The following is a 22,332-nucleotide window of genomic DNA, read 5'->3' as shown; positions in this document are numbered from 1 at the left end:
CCTCTGATTTGTTTTGTCAAAAAAGATGTGTGGTCCGCCCACAATCCGGCAACTACCTGCGCCTTTTGTCCATCGAGTAAGCAGAGCTACCAAAGGAAATGTCTCCAACCAAAGCCAGCTGGGCGCATGCGGTCCAGCGCCGTACATACAACCCATCTCCCCTGCATTGCATGCGCGGCTACGCGCACCTACATCCACCAACTGGGCGAGCCGGCCATGCTACTGTCAATTGTAGTCTAGGGACACCACCATAATTGCGTGCAAGGCTGAACTTGGCCGGCACAATTCGCAGTCGTGCAACACCGGACGACCTGGGGCGACCTACTTAGTGCCCTCGCCACTGCCAAATTCACCCACCCAATGTTGTGCTGCGTTATCTTTATAGTATTGGGGCTAGCTAGCAGATGACAGACCGTTTTTTCCACAGCACGCACCGCACTACACCCACGCCACCCACCCGCCAGAGGGGCTGACCCATACCTGCCGTGCTTTCCACACGCGGTACCGGCACTGCGCAGCGCTAGCAGCTCACTCTGGAACGGAACTGCACAACCTACCCCAGGCGCCTTCCACAAGCCATCCATACGTAAAACATACGTGAAACATACGGTAAGCATGTAGTATTCACATAATAACCTGCATTCAGGCCATTCGTACGTTGCCCCCGCGGACGCTCTTTGCCCAGACACAGAATTGTAGATGGCTAGTAGTCCCTGGCTCATGGGCCCCATGTATGCTCAGGTTGTGTAAACATACTATCATCACACGGGAAACAAGCATAGTGTAGTAGAGTGCACTGGCACAACACCGCTTCCTTCCATGCATGATCCCGCAGGTCGTGCTTCGTGGTTCGGGGGGGTTAAATTGCCGGGTTTGGAAGCTCTGCACGGTGCGTGCTAGCCGGCGCTGTCAGCACGCATGGCCAAACCGTGCGCAATTCAACATGAATTCAAGAATTTGCCCGATCCTGACCCACCATGTGCCCATCATAATAGCGAATCTCGATCATCCCAGTGCCATGGGCCATCATACTACCATTGGTTCTCAGCAGCCAGCACCGTGAGCAAGCATGTGTTTAGTAAGGTGGAAAACGCCGTGGGACTACGGCACGCGGCAGCAGGAGGCAGGGCCCCCCGCAGAAGGCAGGGATGCCACACCCCTTAGGCCTTGGCTGGTCCCCAAGATTGACGGGTCCGCCAACGCGCTCCTGCAAAATTGTGCCATCTTACGAAAGCTTACTAAAGGTGGTTTGCTGACTAGCTTTCGAGCTGGCGCCATCTATGGCGACTTGATCGGCGCCTCCTGCAAGTGCATTGGGAATTCGTATGTGCGTCAGCATGGCGGGACGCTCTTATGTACATATGGTATGTGGAAGTTGTGGGGTGCGTGCAAGGGCTGGTGGGGTCCCAAGCAGGCGCCACGTGTGTGTCTGTACGGTGGCGCGCACCCGCTCTAGGCACTCGTGGCATCCCCACGCACTCACCAGTGATTTGATGACCCACTCGTGCTGCCGCAGCTCACGAACCGTGGGCCGGTCGGCGGGGTTCAGCTGCAGGCAGGCGCGTATGAAGGCGCGCGCCGGCTCGCCCACGCTGGAGGGAAAGCACAGCTCATCTGCCGGCTCGCGCCGGGCGCTGCTGCTGGCTCTGGGACCGTATGCTGCGGCCCTGCCGGCCTGTGGCGTGCCGCAGGGGAATGGCACGAAACCCACCAGCAGTTCGTACAGCAGCACACCCAGGCTCCACACGTCCACGGCGGGCGTGTAGGCGAGCTCTTCGCTCTCCTTGTTGTCCTCGACCCGGCTCTTGAGCGGGCACACCGTCACCTCCTGCGCGTGCGTGCGTGCGGAAGAACCAATAAGAATCAACGCTCCCGGGCAGACGTGTCAGGGCGGGTCTCAAATCGGGCACGCACGCGCACTCACCGGCGCCATGTATGTAGTCCTTGGATCCCGTGCGCGTGACGGCGCGCTCCTCGCTGAGGCAGATGGACACGCCGAAGTCGCACAGCTTGATGCGCCAGTTGGGCGTGAACAGCAGGTTGGCCTGTGTGTCGGGTTCAGGTACACACGGTGTGATGAGAGCTTTGCGAGCGGGGTGCGGGCGCGGGCACGGGCGCGGCACGTACGTACTGGGGCGCACGTCAGCTGGCGGACGCGATGCATGCATGCATGCACAGGCCGAACAGCACGCATACGGTAAGCGCAAATCAACTCAGCATACCGCACCACACCGCACGGCACCGCAGCACACCGCACGCGGCACACGGCCCACCCACCCACCCGCCCGCCCGCCCGCTCACCGGCTTGATGTCTCTGTGCACAATGCCCCGGGCGTGCAGGTGCGCGAGCGCCCGCAGCAGCGGCACCAGCACCAGGTGCATGGCCTGGAACTCGCTCAGGCGGCCGCCCAGCTCCTCGCGCACGCGCGCCAGTGTGCCGCCGCGCATGTACTCTTGCACCATCACCAGCTTGTTGCCGTCCTGCGGGCCGAAGGCGGCGACGGGCGGCGGGCGAGGAGGAAGGGGGTTACACTCATGGTGAGTAACTAAGAAGCAGCGGAGTCGTGGCTAGGCACGTTGGCGGGGGCGGGGCACGCACGCGGTGTGCGCAATGTTGGCGCGTGCGGGGGAAGGGGCGCGGTCACGCGCTTACCGCGCGTCAGACGTACGCTCACGTGCAGTACAGGAATGCACGGGTGACGGTCAGGGCGGGTGGCGGGCGGTGCGTACGGTATCATGCACGCACCACTCGGGCCTGGCGGCCTGCCCTATCTACCTACCTGGAACGCGCCTATCAGGTGCACCATGCTGTCGTGCGCCAGGCGGGCGTGTATGTGCAGCTCCCGCATCATCTGGTAGCGCAGGAAGTCGGACTGCCCTTTGAGCCGGTACACCTTGAGCGCCACAGGCTCGCCCGAGTGCAGGCACTCAGCCTGCAGGGTGGGTACGTAGATGGGCCATGATGTGTGTGTGTGTGTGTGTGTGCGTGTGTCTGTGTGTGTGTGTGTGTGTGTGTGTGTGTAACAAGGTAGGTGCGCGTGGGCTGATGATTTGGGATGCGTGCTGACAGCCACCACCCAGCCGCACGCCCAGGCACTTACCTTGTGCACGGTGCTTGCATAGCCCTGGTAGATGTCACGAACCACCTGATGGAGAAGACAATAGGCATCAACAGGAGTGAGACAGGTAGGCACGGCGGTGGATGGAGAGTGAGGTCAATCATGTTGACCGGTGCAACCTCCATCCATTCAAGGCCTCCCCGGGTACTTCACGTACGGCCAGCCTAGCCCAGAAGCCCAGAAGCCCAGCAGCAATCTCACGCAGCGCTCCGGTTGACGCACACACGCACACACGCGCACGCGCACACGCGCACACGCGCACGCACACGTACAAGCACACACGCGCGCGCGCGCACCTTGAAGTTAGACAGCCCCCAGGCATTCTGCGACGACACCACGCCGTGCAGCATCGCCGCCGGCGCCGACATGGACAGGTGCAGCACGCTTCTGGGCGGCAGCGGCCGCTGTGGCATCAGTTCGTCGTACACAGCATTGGCCGGGCGCCGGACGCGCCCCGCGCGGCCACCGCCGCCGCCAGCAGCGTCCGCCGCATCGTCAGCAGCGGCGGCGGCGGCGGCTGTGGCAGCGGCCGAGTGAGGAAGGGCCGCCGCGGCCGCGTCAGCGCCCGGCGCCGCCGCTACCGGCACGTCACCGCTACTGCTGTTGTTGGCGCTACTGCCGATGATCATGCCAGCTGGTGGTGACGCGGCGGTGGCTACTGCTGCCTGAGGCGGCAAGCACGGCTGCAGCAGGCCCTGCTGGGGCCCGCCGGAGGCGGCGGCCGCGGCGGCCCCCCACATGTCTGCCGGCGATGGAGGCGAGAATGGCGAGCCAGCACCGGCGGCAGTAGCGGCAGCAGTAGCAGGAGCAGCACTATACTCCACATCAGCAGTCACCACCTCATAGGTTAGCCTTGGGGCCGCCAACGTTTGAGAAGCCCCACGGCCTCCCTGCTGTTGCTGTTGCTGCTGCAGTGTTGCGGTGCTTGGCCTCTGCTGCTGCGGCATGAGCGATATGCTGCCGCGGCGGTTGATGATGACTGCAGCAGCATCTACAGCACCCGCCGCCGCCGCCGCCACCACAGGCACGTGCACTGCTGCTGGCGGCTGCGGTCCCGGCACGCCATCACCCACCGCCGCCTGGTGGCAGGCCGGCGCACTGCGGCTGCTGCTGCTGCTGCCGTACAGCTCCTGTACTGCCGCAGATCTGGCAGTAGCGGTGACGGCGGCGGCGGCGGCAGCTGCTGCTGCATCCTCCGCCGGCGCAGGTGCCAGCAGCCGCCGTGCGCGTGATGGCGCGGCCAACGCGGCGGGGGCGGTCGAGGCGGCGGCAGCGGCTGGCGCCGCCAGCAGGCCGCCGCCGTCGGCAGCAGACGCGGCGAAGGGCGACGCCGGTGACGGCGGCGACAGGTTGACGGTGGGACAGGCCGAGCAAGACAGCGACAGGGCTGGCCAGGCCTCCACCACGAAGGCAGGAGCAGCCTCGGCATCCGGCAACACGTGCGGGGGATGCAGCTGCATTTGCGGCGTGCTGGTCGATGACTGCAGGGCCGCGGCGGGCGGGTCTGGATGCTGCTGGTACTGCTGTTGCTGGTGGCCGCCGCCGGGTGACCAGAGGCTGCTCAGGCGACTGGCCGTGCGGGCGGCCGGCACCGCCGTTCGCGGCGACGCCTTCAACGCGGCCACCGGTGACAGCGGTGCAAGCTGTTGCACCGCGGGCGGCGCCGGGGGGCCGGCCGGCGGGGTAGTCGGGCTGCATAGTGTGCCGATCAAGATGTTGCTGTTGTAGCTGTTGCTGTTATCGCTTGCGGCGGTGGTGATGAAGCTACTGGAATAGGCGAGCCTGCTGCTGCTGCCGCCGCAGGGTGGGCCGGGGCTGGGAAGCTGCTGCGACTCGTGGCATGCGGTGGGCCGCCGCCCGCAGCTGGCGGCGGCGGCGCCGCCGATGTCGTTCATGCCGCCTTCTGGTGATGTGGGCGATGTGGGTCTGGCGGGCCTCATGATGAGCTGGGTCGCACTCTGTGAGGAGCGCAACACACGCACCTTCACCCCTCGTAGCTGCTGGTGCTGCGCCGGCGCCGGCGCCGCTGGCGGCGCCGCCTCTCCCACTGCCGCCGCTGCTGCTGTCGCTGCCGCTGCGCCTCCTCCTCCGCAGTGAGACACGGGAACCACCGCCGCGCTGCTTCCCAGCATCAGCAGACTCCGGCGGCTCGGGCGGCGGCGGCTACGGCTGCTAGCTGCCGCAAGTTGGCGGGCGAGAGGCAAGGGCCCAGCAGCTGCTGCGTGCTGGCCGGAAAGGCCCTCTTGGCTGAAGCTGCCGCTGTCCAAGGTCGTGGGGGACATCAGCTCGCCGTGGCCTCCGCCGGTGCACTGGGGTGTTCCAAGGGCAGGCCGCCCCGAGCTCGTCGCCTTGGGACTGCCCAGGCTGGGCAGCCTGTCAATGGAAACCCAGAGGCAAGGTCATGAATGAAAGCAAGTGCATCGTGTACTAAGAGGAAATGTCGGCGAAACTGGTTGACTCGCTTGGAGTGGCGCACCTGAAGCGCGCAACCACCGCCGCCGCTGCCAACCCGCCGCGCGGCGACCCGGACGGCTCGAGCGTCGACTGCGTGCGCTGGAGGACTTTCACGCCTTCCGTTTGTACCACGTCATTAGTATCCCCAAAGGAGGCTGGGGACGTCTCCTGACGACAAATTCGAGTTGCACTGTGCTGCATGCTGCTGGGGGAGTCCGCAGTCGATCGAGGGCCCACAGCAGTGATGTCCCCCTTAATTGGTTCATCATTGCTTGTATTGCCGAGCTTGACGATCAGCTTCCTGAATTTGTTGCTGAAACTCATTTTCCGGTGCGGCTCGCTCGGTAACTTGTCGCTTAATGATGAAAGGTTTGTAGCTCTCACCCACAGATACAACTTCTCAAACAAAGGCGACGCAGAGGGGAACCTGGCGCACTATTATTACTGAAAGGTCTGCCTCAACACCTGTGAGACCTCGCTCATTGACCTGCTGATGCGCACATCTGTGTGCGCAAGAGTGAATGTGGGCCAAAATGTAATCTCTGAAGAGTCTGGTCAATCGCATGAGCTAATGGTACTGCGAGAATACTCCGCAGTTCGCGCCGGGCCGCGACTCGCCGCACTCCTCCGCGCTGCACAAAAAGGTGAGAAGCGCATCGGTCCCGAAAAGGTATAGGACTTGTTAAACGACTATGCCTCGGGGAGGGGACCAGGAAGCCAAAAAAGTGAGCGGCCCTTGGAAGGGCCATCTTGGGGCCATCCCGGTTTTCGCCCATGGCTCCAGACAGGTAATTTGGTGCCACGGCGGAAGCCAGACGCAGGCTCCATAGACCAGCTCCAGGCGCGCTGGTGTTAGTCATCTGTCAACGGGAAGCATGTCGTGAAGACGTGCGAAGAGCCCAAGAAGCGGTGCACAAGAAACAGCCAGAGAAACTGTGCTGGCCAGCCGCACCAGTGCTCCTCGCCCTGCTCCGGACGTGTTCGTGAGTCATGCGACTGAAACACTGTCAACAATGTTGCCACTACCACCCGCTTAAGTCTCAAGAGGCAACCTAGACCACCCTTAGCTGCCTAAGGGTTCGGGCACATGCAAACGTCGAGGTCTGACAACCTATGCGGGGTAAATGAGTTGCTTGCCAAGCTGGCCCATACGCCTGTCTACGGTAATAACTACCAGTTTGTCGTTGTATGCCAGCCTAGCCGCATTGCTTACACACATTGACTGATGACTCGCCCGGCGATCTCTAGCTCTGTCTCTACGGCAGCGTTCTTGCCGCCTCTACACTCCAACCTCCGCCCGCACTCCGCCCATCACACCCTGCCCAGCTCGCTGCTGCAAGCGCCCAGCGCGCCCTTACGTCACTCCATCTTACCTCGCCTATACACGCTCAATGGCAGGGGAGGCCCAGCGGTGACACGCGCTTATTAGTGGTGGTGCTCAGGCAGTAGGCCGCTGGCCGCCACTGCCGCGACCGCCACAAGCACCGCCCCGAACTTGGCGTAGCGGGCTGTATGTGTGGATATGTCGCGTCGGTCAGCGCGCATCTCGCCCTCAAACTCCTCCATAATCACCTGGCATCAGGAGCAGGAGCAAAAGTGGATGCGTGGGTGGGGTGGGTTAGCAAAGAGGTTCAGAGGAGAGACGCAGTCCGCGCCGGTTGCACTGGTGCGTGCACAGCGCGCGTCCTCCCCTACCAGTCGGGCCCAATCCATGCCTACCACGCCCCCAGCCCTCGAATGCGCTTTTCCTGGAGCCCAGGGCAGCTTGCAGAAGTCGCTGATCACTGCACGCCATCGCCCCACCAACCCCACCCTCCCCACCTCCTTGTCAAAGGGTATGATGAAAACAACCCTCACCCTCGCACTCTCAGCATCCCCATCCTATCCCATCCCATCCCATCCCATCCCATCCCGGCCCAGCCCAGCCCAGCCCAGCCCGGCCCAGCCCAGCGCCCAGCGCCCATCCCTGCGACCGCGCCCAAGGCTGCCTCACCTCGGACGCGCCCACGTAAATGAATGTGCCAGTGGCAAAGCAGCTGAACAGCAGGCTGAGTGCGGGCGCCACCGCCCCCACGTACACACCCAGCAGGATGGAGGCGGGCGCCACCAGGCAGAACGGCCCCACGTAGCGCGTCACCTGCGGCCGGCGCGAGGGAGGCGGCAGGGCCACAGGTATGTAGCAGGGGTGATTGTGAACGGGCGAGGCCGGCGCGAGGGAGGCGGCAGGGCCATAGGTATGTAGTATGTAGCAGGGTTGCGTGGGTGGTCGCGCATGGGCGCGGCCGCATGCAGCAGCGGTGATTGTGAACGGGCGCGGCCAGCGTTGTGAGCGGCGTGCCCTTGCTGCCACACCAGCTCCACGCCGCTGCCCGCGTGAGCGCCAGGAACCCCGGAATGCGTTGTCACCCAGCCGCAACGCCGCTCCCATCTGGACAAGTGCCCGCACCCAGTCAGCACAGCTCCGCGCGCCCCTCTCCCACACCAAAGCCCCCCTCCCTCCCCGCTGCATCTCCATGCTCCACTAGTTTCGCTTGGGTTGCTTTAGCTTGGGCTGGTTTATACACACACACACACACACGCACACACGCCGCCCCCCCCACACACAGGCACACACACACACACACACCGCCCTGTCCTCTGTTGTTTTCTTATTCGCTCGTAGGTGAGAATTTCATCGATGATTGGGCGGGAGCTTGGACTTAGCGGCCAGGAGTAGCGACGCGGAGCTAGGAATTGTAGGAGTGCCTGGGCCTCACGGTACCGTGAGCACATGCATGGGTTTGCACCCTTGAGAGCGTGTGGACACTAATCCCCCCTCGAGGTTAGAGTAGCGGGGGTTGCGCGATTTCCGGTTGGTAAGACCGGCGGCTCACCGCAGCAGGTATGCGAGGTAACTTCAGGTAACATCCGTAAACCGTCGCTTTGCTGCATCGCATACACTGTCTTTGCGCAACGTTTTCCTTGTGCTCTTTAACACACACACACACAGTCACGCGACGCTCGGTCAAATGGTGGGTATCGGTAAGTAACTCCGTCGCGTCATTGGGCGGGCTTTCGTTTCGTTTTTTAACACACACACGCACACACACACACACACACACACACACACACACACACACACACACACACACACACACACACACACACACACACACACACACACGCCCCCCCGCGCCCACCTGCCCTAGGCTGGCTCCCTCCTTGAGGAAGCGGCTGCTGAGCGCCAACGCGCTGACGGCCTTGTGGCTGGCCACGGCCGCGAACAGGACCAGGAACTGCGGGCGCGAGGACACCAGGCCCAGTGCAATGCACTGCAGCGGGGAGGAGGGGGAGAGCATGGGGAGAGGTGGGGGAGAGCAGGGGGAGAGGTGAGGGAGAGCAGGGGGAGAGGTGGGGAAGAGGAGGGTGACTGTGTGCCCGAGCCCCGACGGGCCCCGAGAGGTGGGGGGGAGTAGGGGGGGAGGGGGGGACACAAGGAGAGAGGGGGTTTGCAGAGTTGCAGAGGTGGAGAAGCAAGGGGAAGGGAGAGGGGGAGGAACGTGAGGAGACAGCGAGCGGGAGCTTAGCTGGGATTCAACGTACGGGGCTTGCCGACGCGGGGAGGCAAGCTATGAACATGGGGTTCGAAACGGCGTGATTCCAGGCGTCGCCGGGGTTCTGCGCGTCAACATCTCCCTTCAATGAACCATTGCTACATCCCTCCTCGCACTCACTTCCAACATGGTGTGAAGCGCCAGCGCCACCAGCAGCACCACCCCGTGCATGAAGCGAAACCGCGGCCGGATGCCGTGCGCGTGGCCGTGGCCGTGGCCGTGGTGGCCGTGGTGGCCGTGGCCGTGGCTTTGCGTCCCGCTGCCATTGCGCATGAGCTGCTGCTGACTGTGTTGCTGCGGCCGGCCTTGTGAGGCGTGCGAGCCGTGACTGTCGTGGTCAAGGTGGCAGCAGTGGTGGTGGGAGTGGCCCTGGTGGCCGCCGTGGTTCGGGTTATCCCCGCAGCCGTAGTCGTGCGCGTGACCGCAGCCCTGCCCGTGACCGTGGCTGTGGCTGTGGCTGTAGTTGGGATCCAGCGAGTGGCGGCGGCTGCGCGGCCGCTGCGGGTCCGTGTGCGCGTGGTCGTGGCCGCAGGGCTGCCCGCAGCCCGGCGCCGCTGCGGCCGAGTGCCGGTGCTGGTTCTGCAGGAGCAGCAGCATCGCGAGCCGCGGGTCGCCGCCGCCGCCGCCCAGCCCGCCGCCGCCGGCTGCTTGTAACGGCAGCGACGGCGGCGGCAGCAGTGGCGAGCGCAGGCCGCTGGCGCTACCGGCGCGGCTGAGGCCGCGCGGCGTGCCGCCGAGACTGCCGCCGCCGCCGCCCATGCTGCCGCGACGGCTGTGCCGGCCTCTGCCGTCGCCGTGCGGCTCATGGCGTGACCATGCATGACCGACGGACTGCAGGGCCGCTGCCGAGGACGACGGCGCCACCTGGGCATTCTCCACCTCTTCCACGCAGATGCACACCGCGCGAGGGCTGTGCTCGCTGTGACAGCTGGACGCGTCCTCATCCCCGCCACCCGCACCGCCTGCGGCAACGCCGCCGGTGTTGCCGCTAGCTGCCGCCGCCGCCACCACCTCATGGAGCTCGGCGATAGTTGCAATTGGTGCCGGCAGCGGGGGTACCCCCGGCTGTAGCTGCAGCTGCTGCGGCGGTGGCCCAGGAGGCGCGGGCAGTAGCGGCGTCGGCGCAGATCTAGACAGGCTGGCGCCGCTGTGCCCGTGCGCGTGTCCATTGCCCATGACGCCGCCGTCGTGGCCGTGGCCGTTGTGGCCGCTTTGGCCGTTGTGGTTGTGGTTGTTGTGGTTGTGGTGGTTGCAGCAGCCAACCGAAGGCGTGGGAATGGTAGCGGCGGCTGGGTTGTACGGCAGCTGTTGTTGTGGCGGCGGGGCCGGCGGCGGCAGGGGCACGCCACCGTACTTGGCTCGTAGCTGCGGCCGCCGCGGCGTCTGCTCATCGTCCGCGGCCGAGCCCAGCCCTGTGGCTGCGCCGCCATGCGTGCTTCCTTCCACCCCGCCGGTAGCCTCGCCGCCGCCGCCGCCGCTGCCGCCAGCACAGGGGCTGCAGCCGTCGGGACTGCCGCCTTCTGGGCTGCCACCGCCGCCAACAGGCAACCCGCCAGCCGCGCCAGCCGCCGGCGCGCCGCCAGTGACCGCACTGACGCCGTTGATACCGCCGTGCAGTGTGATGGCTAGCAGCCGGGGGGCAAAACGGCTGCCTGGGCCTGGGGCCAGGGCTTGGGGTGGGTTGTAGCTGCTGTGAGCGGTAGGGCCGTGGGTGAAGCCATGGGTGTCACCACAGCCGTGCCCGTGACTGTGCGCATGCGAGTGCCCGAGTCCGTGGGCGGCTGCATCAGGCTCTGTGCTCCCGCCGGCACCACTGCCCGCGCCGCCACCAGGGGGCGCCCGTTGCCGGTGCGACAACTGCTTGTAGTAGCTGTGGGCACAAATCAATCGAGGAAAGGACGCACCAATTGATGAGCGGAAGCGACATAACCGAGCGGATCTGTGCAACCGGTGGCGGCCGTAGCCATTTCGCCTCATCGACCTCATTACTACAGAGGCTGGCTGACAAGCGGGTATGCTGATTGATTGTGGCACTGGCAACGTGACTGCTCCCCCGCCTCCTCGTAACCGCCCTCCTCACCCCCGCACCCCACACCCAACCCAGCACCCCACACCATTGGTACAGACATCCACCAACCCCGACCGGCCAACCCCAACCCCGACCCCCGCCTCCCTCCCGACCCCAGCCGCCCCTCACACCTGCTGTGGCTGAACACGTTGGAGTGCTGGCAGTGACTGTGGCCCTCGCCGTGCACGTCGAACAGCACCCGCTCCACCCAGAACACCAGGCAGTAGCCCCACACCACCAGCACCAGGTACAGCGGGTAGTCGGGCGGCAGCAGCGGCCGCAGCCAGCGCGGCAGCCAGGGCGGAGGCAGCGGGCCCAGAGCCTCCTGCGCCTCGGCGCAGTGCGGCAGCAGGTGCACGATGCCTGCGGGCCGAGGTCGGGGGCATGGGGGTTGAAATGGCGGGTGGGGGCGTGAGGTGGGGTGCATGCTGCCGGTCCAAGGGCAACGGTACTTGACGAGTGTAATGCAATGCCGAGGCGGGGGAGGGTCCGAGGTGGACTGGTCCAGGCATGGCTAGTGAGGTGTAAGGGCCAATCCTCTGGCCCTCATTCTCTGGCCCCCACCGGGCGGGCGTGATGCTGCGAGTTGGCTGTGCGGCCTCCCCTCCCCTCCCATCCTCTGGCCCTGCACTGACCCCCATGCTTAGGGCATTTCCTACCCACCCGCGGCCAAGAAGATGCCGCCGCTGAAGCAGTTGAGCAGTGACAGCCACCACTGGTGGTGCGGCAGGCGGCGCAGCGCCAACGGCAGGTACATGCCCGCCACTGCCTCCAGAAACAACACCAGCGCCGCCTGTGTACGGGTGTCAAGGTGCGAGTGTTTGTTAGCAGCAGGGTGCGAGGGTGTGGACGCCGTGAGTGCACTCCGTGCACAGGTATATGAAGAATGCGGCTTCGTTGGTGTAGCCGGGCTCGTGTGATGGACATCATCGCTGGTGAGTGGGGCCAAACAGCCTACATGTTTTGCAGCCTGGCCAACGGAAAACAAAAGCCCTGCACACAAAGACCAGATCTGACCAGACCAGACCCGCATTCTCAGCACGATTTGCACAGCATGCAATTGCGCAGGCACGCGGTCCGGTGGCCGCCCACACGAGCATGAGGGTCTCACCACGGCCTTGAGCTCCAGACTGGTGGTCTGGTCGTCAGCCGCCACCACCAGCAGCAGCGCCGAATCCAGCAGCTCCGCATGCGCCTCGCTGCCAGCCCCCAGGCGCGAAGCAGGCCCATCGCTGCCATCCAGCACTGCTGCAGCGGCCTCCAGGCCCTTCACCTCCACCTCCAGGCGCTTCGCCTCCACGCCTGAGGCTGCGCCGGCGTCTGTCCCCGCCAGGCCTAGGCGGGCCGTGCCAGAGCCGTGCAATGCTGAGAGCGCGCTGGCACACGCCGCGTCAGCCTGCAGGGAGTAGGAAGATGGCACTTCAGGCACTACTTCCACCGTTCAAGGTGGCGTGTGTGTGGAGCATAAGCGGGGACCAGAAGCGCTGTGCCGCTGTGCGTGCCTACAGTACGGCGGGCTGTGCAGGTGGGGGGTGCGTGGGGTAGACTTGGGGGTAGGTGTTGGGGCCAGATGCGCTGCGTGTGAGGGGCCAGAACGGCATGCACTAGGCACGGTACGCGGTTTGGGCCCTTTTGTGCAGCCCTCGATTGAGCTAACAGGCGCGGGCGACACGCACCTTGCACCGCTGCAAAAGCTCATGTGCGGACACGTCCAGCTCGTGCGTTGCCGCCTTAGAGCCTCGAAGGTTCCTGTTGCAGCACCGGCGAAGACAGACTGCTGAAGCTCTGCAGTGGCCTGGATGGCTCTGGGGAGGTGGGGCAACTAGGACCTGCCAGCCGCCGAGCCCGAGGCGTGCTCACCCATATGCTTCTGATGCTCGTGGACGTGTTCCGCTCGCCCCGATAGCTAACAGGAGCAGGGCGAGGCTGGCGCACGCCCCCCGGCGCACAAAACGTGGGGAGCACATTCGCGGCCCTGCCACCAGAAGAGCGCCGGAACTAAGATTTAATTATCTTGGCATCAGGCATGTCTACTACGATCACTATCGGCGCGCTCAGGCGAGGACAATCTATTATCATAAAGTTCCAGAAGGGCGCCGGTCACGTCCTTTATGGGATGCTCGTTAATGCCAAATTTACCAGCTTGTTGAGCAAGGTTAAGGTTGTTGCATATGTCGCTTGAGTGGACGGAAAGGGGCAACGGTGTCTTTCTGGCGCTGGTGGTTAGATGCATCAGCCGACCGAGCCCCTGATGCCGCCTATGCTGCACACGGAGCAGTGGCATCAAGAACAAACAGACAAGGCGATACAAGGAAATTACAACACGCTTTCAGCTCGAGCTTCCTTTGCATTCAAAGTTTTGGCTCACAATTTGCCGACAGCTGCCCAGCAGCATTCTGAACAACGGTATTTTAATATTGCTTATCCAAAGAATCAATAATTACTACCGTTGGGTTGAGCTTGAGACCTCGGGGGCATCTTCATTTAGCTCTCCGTAGCTCTCAGGCCTTGCAACACGAGCCCCGGCGTCCAAAAGCCAGTGCTGATTTCATATAAGTAAACACTCTTTGTGTTTGGAGCAGTGCGGGAGCTGTATGGCACTCCTGGCACTCTCTCTTGCCGTGGCAGCCCTGGCAGGGTCGGTGCAAGCCAGCTTGTTTCCCGACAGGTGCGCCCTTGCACGGGAAGGCCAATGCGACCAGTCAAATCCGGATTAGCGCGCACATATGTATGGACCAGCACAGCAGGGGGTAGGCTCAGGGGATGGAGCCAAAGGTAGACAGAGCGCAAGGTGCAGTGTGCTCCCTAGCCCCTCACCGCGTGCGGCCCCTCGTCCATCGCTGTGTCGCAGGTATGCGTATGCACCTTGCAGCCTGCTTAAGGAGCTCGAGGAGAACTGCCAAGTGAAGAGCCGGCTGGGTAAAAACAACACAGACGGCAGCTATAAAGGGCTGCTCATGTACTTCGGAGGTACGGGCGATGGGTGCGGAGCTGCGCAGGTGCAAACACTTCAGGGAAGATACCGTAGATGCTGCGCAAGGGGGGAGGGAAGGGAAGGTAGGCAGGGCCCTGCAATGGGGTTGCGCGCATGGAGCTGTGTACTGAGGGTGCATTCCACCGTGTTGCATGCGTGTTTGCGCAGAGACCGACTGCCGCGTCAGCATCGAGCAGTGCTACCCAAAATCACACTGCTACTCGTTCCGGGACCTGACCTTCCAGTGAGTCACTGGCCGCTAGCGGGGTGCGTGGGGCTGGGAGGTACAGGGCAGCAGTCCGGTGCAGCGGCGAGCTAGAAATGGACGCCGTGGCCACCGTCAAGCGCCAGAGCGTTTGCGGTGCGGGCGGAACTCAGGGCGTGGCTGAAGATGACCTGTCGCAGGAAGCTGGGCCTTAGCCTTCACCAGTGTGTGACCTACGTGCCCCGGCTGACTTGACGTATCCCTGTTTACTTGCACAGGCTCCCCTCTGACTTCACGATAGCTGGCTCCACTGGCTTTTTCAAAAAGTTCAAGGTGCGTGAATGAATGTGTGCGCGGGTTGTCGACACGATGTTGTCGCTGCAATTGCGATGCCAGCGCTGGTCTGCTGGGACGCGCGGAGTGACTGAGAGGCGGCACTATGCTGAGACGGAGCTTGAAGGTGACTGTGTGGCCTGCTGCCCTGGATGAAACCCCACAGATTATATCCGGCGGGCGAAACGCAACAATCACACCGTGAGTGCGCGGACGGCATGTTGGTCTGTGCGTAGGGCAAGCGTGATGGCTTGGTGCCTGTGACTACACACACACACACACACACACACACACACACATGTTCATGGTCATTGTGTTCCCCCTTGTGCTCTCTACCACACCTGCAGGGAAGGAGTTTCATTTATCGCCACAAACGACAAGGTGCTCGTAGAATACACCACTGTCACGTGTGGCGAATTCTACAGGTGTGTTGGCGGGTGGCGGCCTGGTGGGCGGGTGGTGGCGCCGTGAGGCTGGGGCTTGCCGGTCACGATTGCCAGGGTCCGGTGCTTGCAGTCGAAGCGCCTCGCCCACGCCCACAGCCACGCTTGACACGCAGACACAAGCTGTTCGCCATGCTTCGCCGCTGACCTTCCCCCGCCATTTCTTTCGTCATGCGCGCAGGTACCATGGGCGGATACCCGTGCAGCTGTGCAATCAGCCCATAGAGGCCATCACGGTGAGTCGCTTGGGCAACCGCACGCCATGAACGTCTTTCTAATTGAGGAGGTGGAAGTCCCAACTTTACGTTGACACTTCGTTGACCAAGATTTACGCGGGCTCGGCCCTGTTTGCCCGGCGACTGCAGCCCATCGACACGCGAGGGCCAAACGCGCTGGGATGTCCACAAAAAGTGCAGGGCGGATCGACCTGATGCAGAAGCGGCGATGATTGTAACTTGGGTGGACACGCTGCGTGCCCAGGGCAGGCACGCCGGCGGAGAACCCCACGGGAGCAACCCCTGGGGGCACCCGTAGTTTACTGTTGCCAAGGTTGGATGCTGTAAAGGTGCAGAGGCGCACGTTTGTGAGTTGTGACAGCGCTGCGTAACTGGGATACCTGTACAACATGCACTAGCTAGTGGATTAACATGTGGCGCCCTTGCAATCTTCACAAGCGGCATTATCCTGAGATTGCACTCGGAGCCTTGTTGGCAGATGTTGAAACTGTGCGGAGGCAGCTGCAATCTCAACGCCCACAACTGCGAAACGGAAGTGTGTGTGCTGCAGGATACCTGGTGTGGGCAGAGTTTTTACGCGCTGTGAGGAGTGTGGGCCACAGGACTGCCCCCAATCCCCCATAACTTTGAATGCCGACAGCCTGATAGTTCAATGCTCGGTGGCATTCAAGAGTCGTGCCATGGAGTCCGGCCTCCGTGGACGGGCCGTTTCGCCATCAATTGCGATAAGTCTCACGAAGAATCAACTTAATCAAGATTGTAGGTGCAGGCCCTACACCCGTGCCCTACACCTCCGAACATATGTATCTCACAGGAACTTTACAGATGGTACAGCAGTTCAACCAAGATACCCGGGTTGCCGCCGCGAGAAACACACATGGTGCTACCCCATGACCATGGGTTGCGACGAAGCCGCCCCAGCCGGCGCTGCCGCTCCATCGCCCGCCGGTGCGTTCACCCCGTCCGCCTGGCCCCGCGCATGCGGCTGCTGCACCGCTGCCGCCGCCGCTGCAGCCGCGTCCACCTGCTTCAGCTGCTCCAGCACCTGCAAGCATGGTGGCGTGCGGGAGATGGCTACCGTGACCAACCGTGGACACAGCGTCTGTGGCCCGGCCCTAATTATCCTTACAAGGCACCCATGCCGTCCAGGAGTTCTGCATCGGCTCACCACGCCGCCTCCACATGCTGTTGCCCATTTCTTCCCCTCCCACTTGACCTCCAAAACCCACCTCCGCCACCAGCTGCTGGTAGCTCCGGTTCCTCGCCACCTCCTTCAGCACCACCTCCCGAAGCAGCCTCCGCTTGTCAAAGCCCAGGAACACTGGAGCCCAGCGCCCGCCCGACACAGAGCTGCCCAGCGCCGGCTCCCAGGAGCTGCTGGTAGCTGCGGCTGCGGCTGCTGCTGCCGGTGCGTTGGCGCCGCCGGCGCGGCTGCTACCAGCCGCGGCCGCGGCGTGGGTGGCCGGTGTCCAGCGCAATGGCCCTAACAATTCCGATATGAGGTCCCGGAGCCTCGACTGCGGCGCGGCAATGCAGGCATATTCACTCAGCTACCCGGTCAGCGTGCGCTTCCAGCACCAAACAGCACTGTAGACTCGCATCCACCAGCATTTGTGTGAATCTCTGTTCTGCAGTGGCTTCCCAAGCAACGCCCGCCGCCCCCGGGCCCGTACCTCGTCCTCGTCCGCGGCCAGGCGCCGCACGTAGGTGATGAGCCACAGCCGCCACTCGGCTGGCGACTGCAGCGCAGCGGCGGAGGCCAGGTTGTGCTCCAGCACCGCCTGTGTGGCGATTTGCGTGTTGCTTTAGAAACGCAAAAACGAAGAAGGTGGACAACGTGCGAGCAATTGGTGTTTGAAATGCACGATGGCAGCGGCGTAATTTGTTGGATGGGCGTACTCCGCGAAGCTTATGAAGGAGTGCAATCTCCGAAAGGAGCGCGTCCCGGCCGCACCTGCTCGCTCCGCGCCGCCGCGGCTGGGCGTGCCGCGTGCAAGGCTGACGTGGTCATCACGTCCGCCGGGTGCCGCCGCTGCGCCACTGCTGCCTGCAGCTTGCTCAGCTCCCCCGCTGCACCACATACCAATAAAGCACGCATCGCAACCATAAGCTCTCTTGTTCAAGTAAGTTTAGGCCGCTATACTTGCTTGTGAAGCCCAGCTCCCATACGGTAACTGCATGCGCTTCGTTGTGCTGGACGGCCTGCGCCTGCGGCCCTGCGGTCCTGCCACCACTCACTAGCTGCCGAGGTGAGGTTGGTGGTGAAGGCGGAGGCGGGGAAGGCATCATCCGCCACCCGCACCCAGGTGCGCAGGCCGCCGTGGTGCACGTAGGCGTGTGCGTTGGACAGCACAACCAGCGGGGCGCCGGAGGCGGTGATGCGCACGGCAGTGACTGCGAGTTGGCGGTGGCGTGCAAGAGAGGACGAGAAAGCCGCAGTGGAGGGTCAACTGCTGTTGGGTTTGGGTGCGGTGGTTGCAGGCGGGCGCAGGGGGGCACGGGCTCGCCCCGGCCTCACCTTTCAGCACGGGCGGCTGCGCCGCTGCAACGGCGGCTGCCAGCCCCGGCACGCCCGCGCCCGGCGGCAGCAGCAGCGGCGCCACGGAGCTCTCCAGCAGGCACTCGCCCGCGCCAAAGTCCCACAGCTTGAGGCTGCCGTCTGTGAGCAGCGCCAGCAGCAGCGAGCTGCCGGGCGCCACGGTGAGGAAGGCGGCGGGCCAGCCCAGCCGGATGGGCGGGAACAGCCGCCGGCCCGCGGACGAGTAGATCTGGGGAGACACACGGGGCGGCGGAGGGCTGTCGCGGTTCCATTTCGTTTCAGCCTAACACCAGGACACAGCATTCTTATGTTACGTTACGCGCCAGCGCCCACCACAGGCGCACACGGACAAGTTTGCTCCGATGCGTTGTGCTGCAGGCATCCCAACTCCCAAGCAGCCGCACACGGTGTGCAATCCGTTGCCAGCTTACCATGAGGTCGCCGTTGCTTGTGGCCGCCGCCGCCAGTCGGCTGCTGCCTGCCAGTGCCACCACCGCGCCCTGCACGCTGTCGCCCCAGCACCGCTGACCGCCCACCAGGCACAGCAGCTCTCCCGCCGGCCGTCCGCGCGCGTCCCGCCCCGTGTTGAGTGCCTGCAGCTCCACCTGTAGTCACAGGGTGGACGAGCGGGCGGCCGTGCAAATCATGGACGGGTGAGTACAAATTTGGCAACATGGCAGCGTGGCTACTTGACGTGTTGCGGTAGCTGCGCAGCTGCTGCATCATAGGAAGCACGGACGGCTGCCGCAACATGTGCTTTTCAAAACACTGGGCGGGCGCAACACGGTGTCCCTTGACTGGCCCCCTTATGGCACACACACGCACCTGCCCCTCGCCCGTGCTCCCGGGCTGGGCGTGTATGAGGAAGCTGAAGTGCGCGTGCAATGCCTCCACCGGCACCAGCACCGGCGATGCCGCCGCTGAGCCACCGCCGGCGCCATGGCCGCCCGCCCCCGCCCCCGCCCCCGCCGCCACGCCTGGCGGTGCCGTTGCTGTCGTCGCGGCAGTGGCAGCGCCGGCCCGCGCTCCCATGGCTGTCGCGGCACTGCCGACCGGCTGCACAGCGATGCGCTTGGCGGGCGGTTGGTCCGCATCCCGGCCGCTGGTGCCTGCAGGCCCACCGCGCGCGCCACCGGCCCCAGCCTTGGCAGGACTGTTGCTGCCCACACCCGCGCCCCGCCCTGCAGACCCGACGCCATTTTGCGTCACCGCAAGCGGCACCCGAGCCGCTGCCGGTGCCGTTGGCGGCATCGCTGCCCGCGCCAACCCCGTCGCCGCGCCCAGCGGCGGCCGCAGCCCCGCCGCGCCTGCTGCTGCCGGCCCTGCTGCGCCGCTTGTCCCTGCGCCCACGACTGCGCCCGCCCCCGCTGCCGCCGCCGCCGCGCCGTCCGCTCGCAACCTGCTGTTGAGTCGCTCCTCCCGCTCCACCTCCGCCCTCGCCCGGGCCTCCAGCGCCATGAGCTCGGGCGCCGCTGCCAGGCCGCTGTGGCCGCCCCTGCCGCCCAAGCCCATGCCACCACCACCTTCTCGGCCGGCGGCGCCGGCGCGCAGCGCCGGGTCCCCGTACAGCTGCGCCAACAGCGCCTCCACCTCCGCCTGCGGCACCCGCTTCCCGAGCTCCCCATCCGCAAACAGGGCTGTAGCAACGCTGCCGTCGTAGGCTGCTACAACCATAACGCGGCCGTCGGCGCTCCAGGCCACGTCGTTGACCATGCCGCCGAAAAAGCCGCGAGCCACCGCCAGCGGCTCGTCGCCGGCGCAGGGGGCCCAGATGCTGAATGTCTTGTCGGTGGAGCCGGCGGTGATGATGGAGCCGGCGGCCTCGTCGTCCGGCGAGGTGGGCGCGGCGCCGGGCTTGTGCGCCGGGGTGTACAGGTGCGGGTTGTAGCGGATGGCGGTGACGGGGCCCTTGTGCCCCACCAGGCAGAACTCGCCCGGCACCCAGCTACGCGGAAAGCGGCAGGGGAATGGGCGAAGACAAGTTCCATCTCTCAGTCAGCATGAGGCTTGGCAGGCCGTGACTCGTCAGCCAAGAAGCTGGTGCTTACACCTGCAGACCACAACTGCACCCCGCGCCTGCAGCCTCCTCCTCTCCAACTACCTTCATCCCTCCCTCGCTCCTTCGTATCCTCCTGCACCTCAACCCGACACTTGCTTCCCCACCTGTTTCGTTTGATGAGCGGCACGGTGTGCATGCCCTTGTCGTAGCCGTTGGGCAAAGCGAGCGTCTGGCCGTCGGGGCTCCAGCCCGGCCGCAGCCCGAAGCTGACGATGGGCGCCTTCTCGAAGGGCTCGCGGATGATCGCCACCTGTGAGCCGTCCTCCAGCCGCCACACGATGGCCTCACGATCGCCCTGCGTTGTGCGTCAAGGCAGCAAGCAGCCGGAAGCCCGGAGAAGGAGAGACGTGAGCGCGCGTGGGATGCAGACTCTGCTACCTCTTTTCCTCGAAGCCTGGCGGTGCTCTCGCTCCACCACGGGCCCTACGCCAGCAAGTTTGTATCGAGGCAAGGTGCCTCGCCCTGCCGCTATCACCAGCATCCTGCAGCTCACGCCTCGGGCCCCCTCCACACAGGTGCAGTTTCTCCTTGCAGCGCGACTGTTTCCTTACGGGATTGGTTCAAAGTTAACCCCCTCCACACCTGACTGGCCAAGAAGAAGTCGAAGGGGTCCCAGGCCACGCCCTTGACGTGACCCACGTGGCCCTCCAGCGTGCGCAGGCAGTGGCCGTTGGTGGTGTCCCACACCTGCGCCCGAATCGGGGTAAGTCTTTGGCCATGGAGCGGAGACCCGCCAGTCCCTGCACAGTGGCCCCGTGCGCATGCACAGCTCTTTGTGCACTAGGCTGCAACGCCCACGGCTCCACGCCCGGGTCACTGTGGACAGCCACCCTGTAGTTCCATTCCAACTTTCACGCCCACCGGCGCCGCCGGCACCTACCTTGACCTTGTTGTCCACAGAGCAAGTGGCCAGCCGCCGGCTGTCAGGTGCCCACGCCACGTCCAGCACGTTACTCTGCGTGGTGCCCAGGAGTGTTCGGCTTGAGCTCGCGGGCGTTGGTGCATATGGTGCACACGTGGTGAGTTGGCGACAACGGCTGCGCCTGGCGGTACCCCGTGTGCCAAGGTCGCAATAAGCTCCCGTGCATTGGTAAATGCACAGCGCATATCCCCAACACCTCAGCACAGCCAAGACCCTCAGCAGCAGCTGCGCTCTGTCTCACCGCGTGCCCCCTCAACTTGATGCGCAGGCGCCAGTTCTCAATGTTGGCGGACTCGCCGCTGCCAAACACCGCACTGCCGCGCCCCTCCCGCAGCTCGTACACTAGCCCCTCCGAGTCGTCCGTGCCGGCCGCCAGCAGCTGGCTGCTGGGCGCGAAGCGGATCTGTGCAGAGGGTGGCGGGGCGCGTTCGCAGCAGACCAAGAGCAGCACGGCGGGTAGATGGCTTCTGCTGGCACGACCGGCGTGAGGACAGGAGTTGTGCCACAGGACTGTCAGCGCCTTCTGTTGACCCAGCTGGACCTTACGCTCCGCCGCACATGCGCACCGCGTTGATGGGCGTGAGCGCATCACACAGCACGGCCAGCTGCTTGGGCACGGCAGGGTCCTGCTCAGCCACCTCCGACAGCACTGGTCGCATGGCCCAGATTCGAATTCGGTTGTCTGACCCGCAGGTGGCCATGCGCACGCCACTGGGATCCAGATCCACCCCCATAATGGATACGCCACCTGGCGGCGGGAACCAGGAAAGGCAAAAAGATGAGTGTCGAGGGGCGGATGTCGGGAGTGGCGCGCTGTGGAGGTGCCGCCGCACCGCACTAAAGCGTAAATGTGCTGTTGCACGAGTGGCCCTGAAGTACTAGCCAGCTAATGCCTAAACGCCTGGGATGTAAGGGGGCAGAAGGGAAGTGCAGCCTGAAGTACCAGCTAATGCCTAAACGCCTGGGATGTAAGGGGCAGAAGGGAAGTGCAGCGTGCTTGCTGTGTGCGCTCATCCTTGCAGGCCACGCCAGGCCCCAAGCCTTCAGGTTTCAGGTTCGGCTTCGGCGTCGACGCCACCGACGTCTACTATTTAGTTATCCGTCGATTCCTTAGACAGAGAGGCTCTTGGCTGCGAGCCAGCTCCCTGTCTAGCTTTTCGCGCCATCTGCCTGAGACTTTTTGCCAGGCCCTGTCCTCACCGGCATGTTGGATCCATTCCGGCTTATCGAAAAACGGCATTTTTACGGCCTCGCTAGGAAAGCTAAAGCCAGGAAGGCGGTCAAAAAGTTGGCATTTCTTCAGCAGGCTCAGGCTGCCGCTGTTGCATGATAAATGATTTGTTCATAAGTGCTATATCATCTCAGACAAATTCACTGTCTTGGCTAT

The 22,332-nt window shown here is 64.1% G+C and overlaps 4 protein-coding genes across 4 annotated transcripts; 1 reads left to right on the top strand and 3 right to left on the bottom strand.

Annotated features, from left to right (window-relative positions):
• Nucleotides 1–2: 2 nt before the first annotated feature.
• CHLRE_13g576100v5 (uncharacterized protein) lies at nucleotides 3–6,114 on the bottom strand. Its single transcript, XM_043069459.1, has 9 exons — nucleotides 5,596–6,114; nucleotides 3,416–5,492; nucleotides 3,102–3,146; nucleotides 2,781–2,933; nucleotides 2,302–2,481; nucleotides 1,925–2,045; nucleotides 1,746–1,828; nucleotides 1,484–1,675; nucleotides 3–1,302 (listed from the first exon to the last, which is right to left on the bottom strand). The coding sequence occupies exons 2-9, from the start codon at nucleotides 5,057–5,059 to the stop codon at nucleotides 1,279–1,281; spliced, it is 2,442 nt and encodes an 813-aa protein (XP_042917434.1). The 5' UTR covers nucleotides 5,060–5,492; nucleotides 5,596–6,114; the 3' UTR covers nucleotides 3–1,278.
• Nucleotides 6,115–6,242: 128 nt separating this feature from the next.
• CHLRE_13g576050v5 (uncharacterized protein) lies at nucleotides 6,243–13,374 on the bottom strand. Its single transcript, XM_043069458.1, has 9 exons — nucleotides 13,095–13,374; nucleotides 12,911–12,983; nucleotides 12,346–12,630; nucleotides 11,898–12,027; nucleotides 11,366–11,597; nucleotides 9,287–11,036; nucleotides 8,753–8,884; nucleotides 7,567–7,710; nucleotides 6,243–7,145 (listed from the first exon to the last, which is right to left on the bottom strand). Exons 1-9 carry the CDS (start codon nucleotides 13,199–13,201, stop codon nucleotides 6,999–7,001), a joined length of 3,000 nt encoding a protein of 999 aa, XP_042917433.1. The 5' UTR covers nucleotides 13,202–13,374; the 3' UTR covers nucleotides 6,243–6,998.
• A 140-nt stretch (nucleotides 13,375–13,514) lies between these two features.
• Nucleotides 13,515–16,220, top strand: CHLRE_13g576000v5 (uncharacterized protein). The gene is made up of 8 exons (XM_043069457.1): nucleotides 13,515–13,902; nucleotides 14,086–14,204; nucleotides 14,377–14,452; nucleotides 14,692–14,746; nucleotides 14,913–14,947; nucleotides 15,094–15,171; nucleotides 15,371–15,425; nucleotides 15,555–16,220. The coding sequence occupies exons 1-8, from the start codon at nucleotides 13,829–13,831 to the stop codon at nucleotides 15,618–15,620; spliced, it is 558 nt and encodes a 185-aa protein (XP_042917432.1). The 5' UTR covers nucleotides 13,515–13,828; the 3' UTR covers nucleotides 15,621–16,220.
• Nucleotides 16,221–16,232: 12 nt separating this feature from the next.
• On the bottom strand, nucleotides 16,233–22,294 carry CHLRE_13g575950v5 (uncharacterized protein). Its single transcript, XM_001693476.2, has 14 exons — nucleotides 22,146–22,294; nucleotides 21,512–21,693; nucleotides 21,187–21,348; nucleotides 20,904–20,978; nucleotides 20,606–20,710; nucleotides 20,128–20,318; nucleotides 18,790–19,909; nucleotides 18,396–18,569; nucleotides 17,944–18,193; nucleotides 17,664–17,819; nucleotides 17,380–17,495; nucleotides 17,099–17,206; nucleotides 16,655–16,942; nucleotides 16,233–16,470 (listed from the first exon to the last, which is right to left on the bottom strand). The coding sequence occupies exons 1-14, from the start codon at nucleotides 22,183–22,185 to the stop codon at nucleotides 16,309–16,311; spliced, it is 3,129 nt and encodes a 1,042-aa protein (XP_001693528.1). The 5' UTR covers nucleotides 22,186–22,294; the 3' UTR covers nucleotides 16,233–16,308.
• Between the last annotated feature and the right edge of the window lie 38 nt (nucleotides 22,295–22,332).

This window comes from Chlamydomonas reinhardtii, chromosome 13, assembly GCF_000002595.2.
Source record: "Chlamydomonas reinhardtii strain CC-503 cw92 mt+ chromosome 13, whole genome shotgun sequence".
Lineage (NCBI taxonomy): Eukaryota > Viridiplantae > Chlorophyta > Chlorophyceae > Chlamydomonadales > Chlamydomonadaceae > Chlamydomonas > Chlamydomonas reinhardtii.
This window is presented reverse-complemented; position numbering and strand designations above follow the sequence as displayed.

Coding starts and splice junctions, on each gene's coding strand:
- CHLRE_13g576050v5 (XM_043069458.1), bottom strand. CDS start 13,201: ATGTGCTCCCCACGTTTTGTGCGCCGGGGGGCGTGCGCCAGCCTCGCC. Junction 11,598..11,897: donor CGGCATCTTCTTGGCCGCGG/GTGGGTAGGAAA, acceptor CTCGGCCCGCAG/GCATCGTGCACCTGCTGCCG. Junction 11,037..11,365: donor AACGTGTTCAGCCACAGCAG/GTGTGAGGGGCG, acceptor TTGTGCCCACAG/CTACTACAAGCAGTTGTCGC.
- CHLRE_13g575950v5 (XM_001693476.2), bottom strand. CDS start 22,185: ATGCCGTTTTTCGATAAGCCGGAATGGATCCAACATGCCG. Junction 20,979..21,186: donor TCAAGTTGAGGGGGCACGCG/GTGAGACAGAGC, acceptor GGCACCACGCAG/AGTAACGTGCTGGACGTGGC. Junction 17,820..17,943: donor GCAGCCGCCCGTGCTGAAAG/GTGAGGCCGGGG, acceptor GCCAACTCGCAG/TCACTGCCGTGCGCATCACC.
- CHLRE_13g576000v5 (XM_043069457.1), top strand. CDS start 13,829: ATGGCACTCCTGGCACTCTCTCTTGCCGTGGCAGCCCTGGCAGGGTCG. Junction 14,205..14,376: donor GCTGCTCATGTACTTCGGAG/GTACGGGCGATG, acceptor GTGTTTGCGCAG/AGACCGACTGCCGCGTCAGC. Junction 15,426..15,554: donor AGCCCATAGAGGCCATCACG/GTGAGTCGCTTG, acceptor CGGCGACTGCAG/CCCATCGACACGCGAGGGCC.
- CHLRE_13g576100v5 (XM_043069459.1), bottom strand. CDS start 5,059: ATGAGGCCCGCCAGACCCACATCGCCCACATCACCAGAAGGCGGCATG. Junction 3,147..3,415: donor GGGGGCTGTCTAACTTCAAG/GTGCGCGCGCGC, acceptor CTTCTCCATCAG/GTGGTTCGTGACATCTACCA. Junction 2,482..2,780: donor ACCTGATAGGCGCGTTCCAG/GTAGGTAGATAG, acceptor TTCGGCCCGCAG/GACGGCAACAAGCTGGTGAT.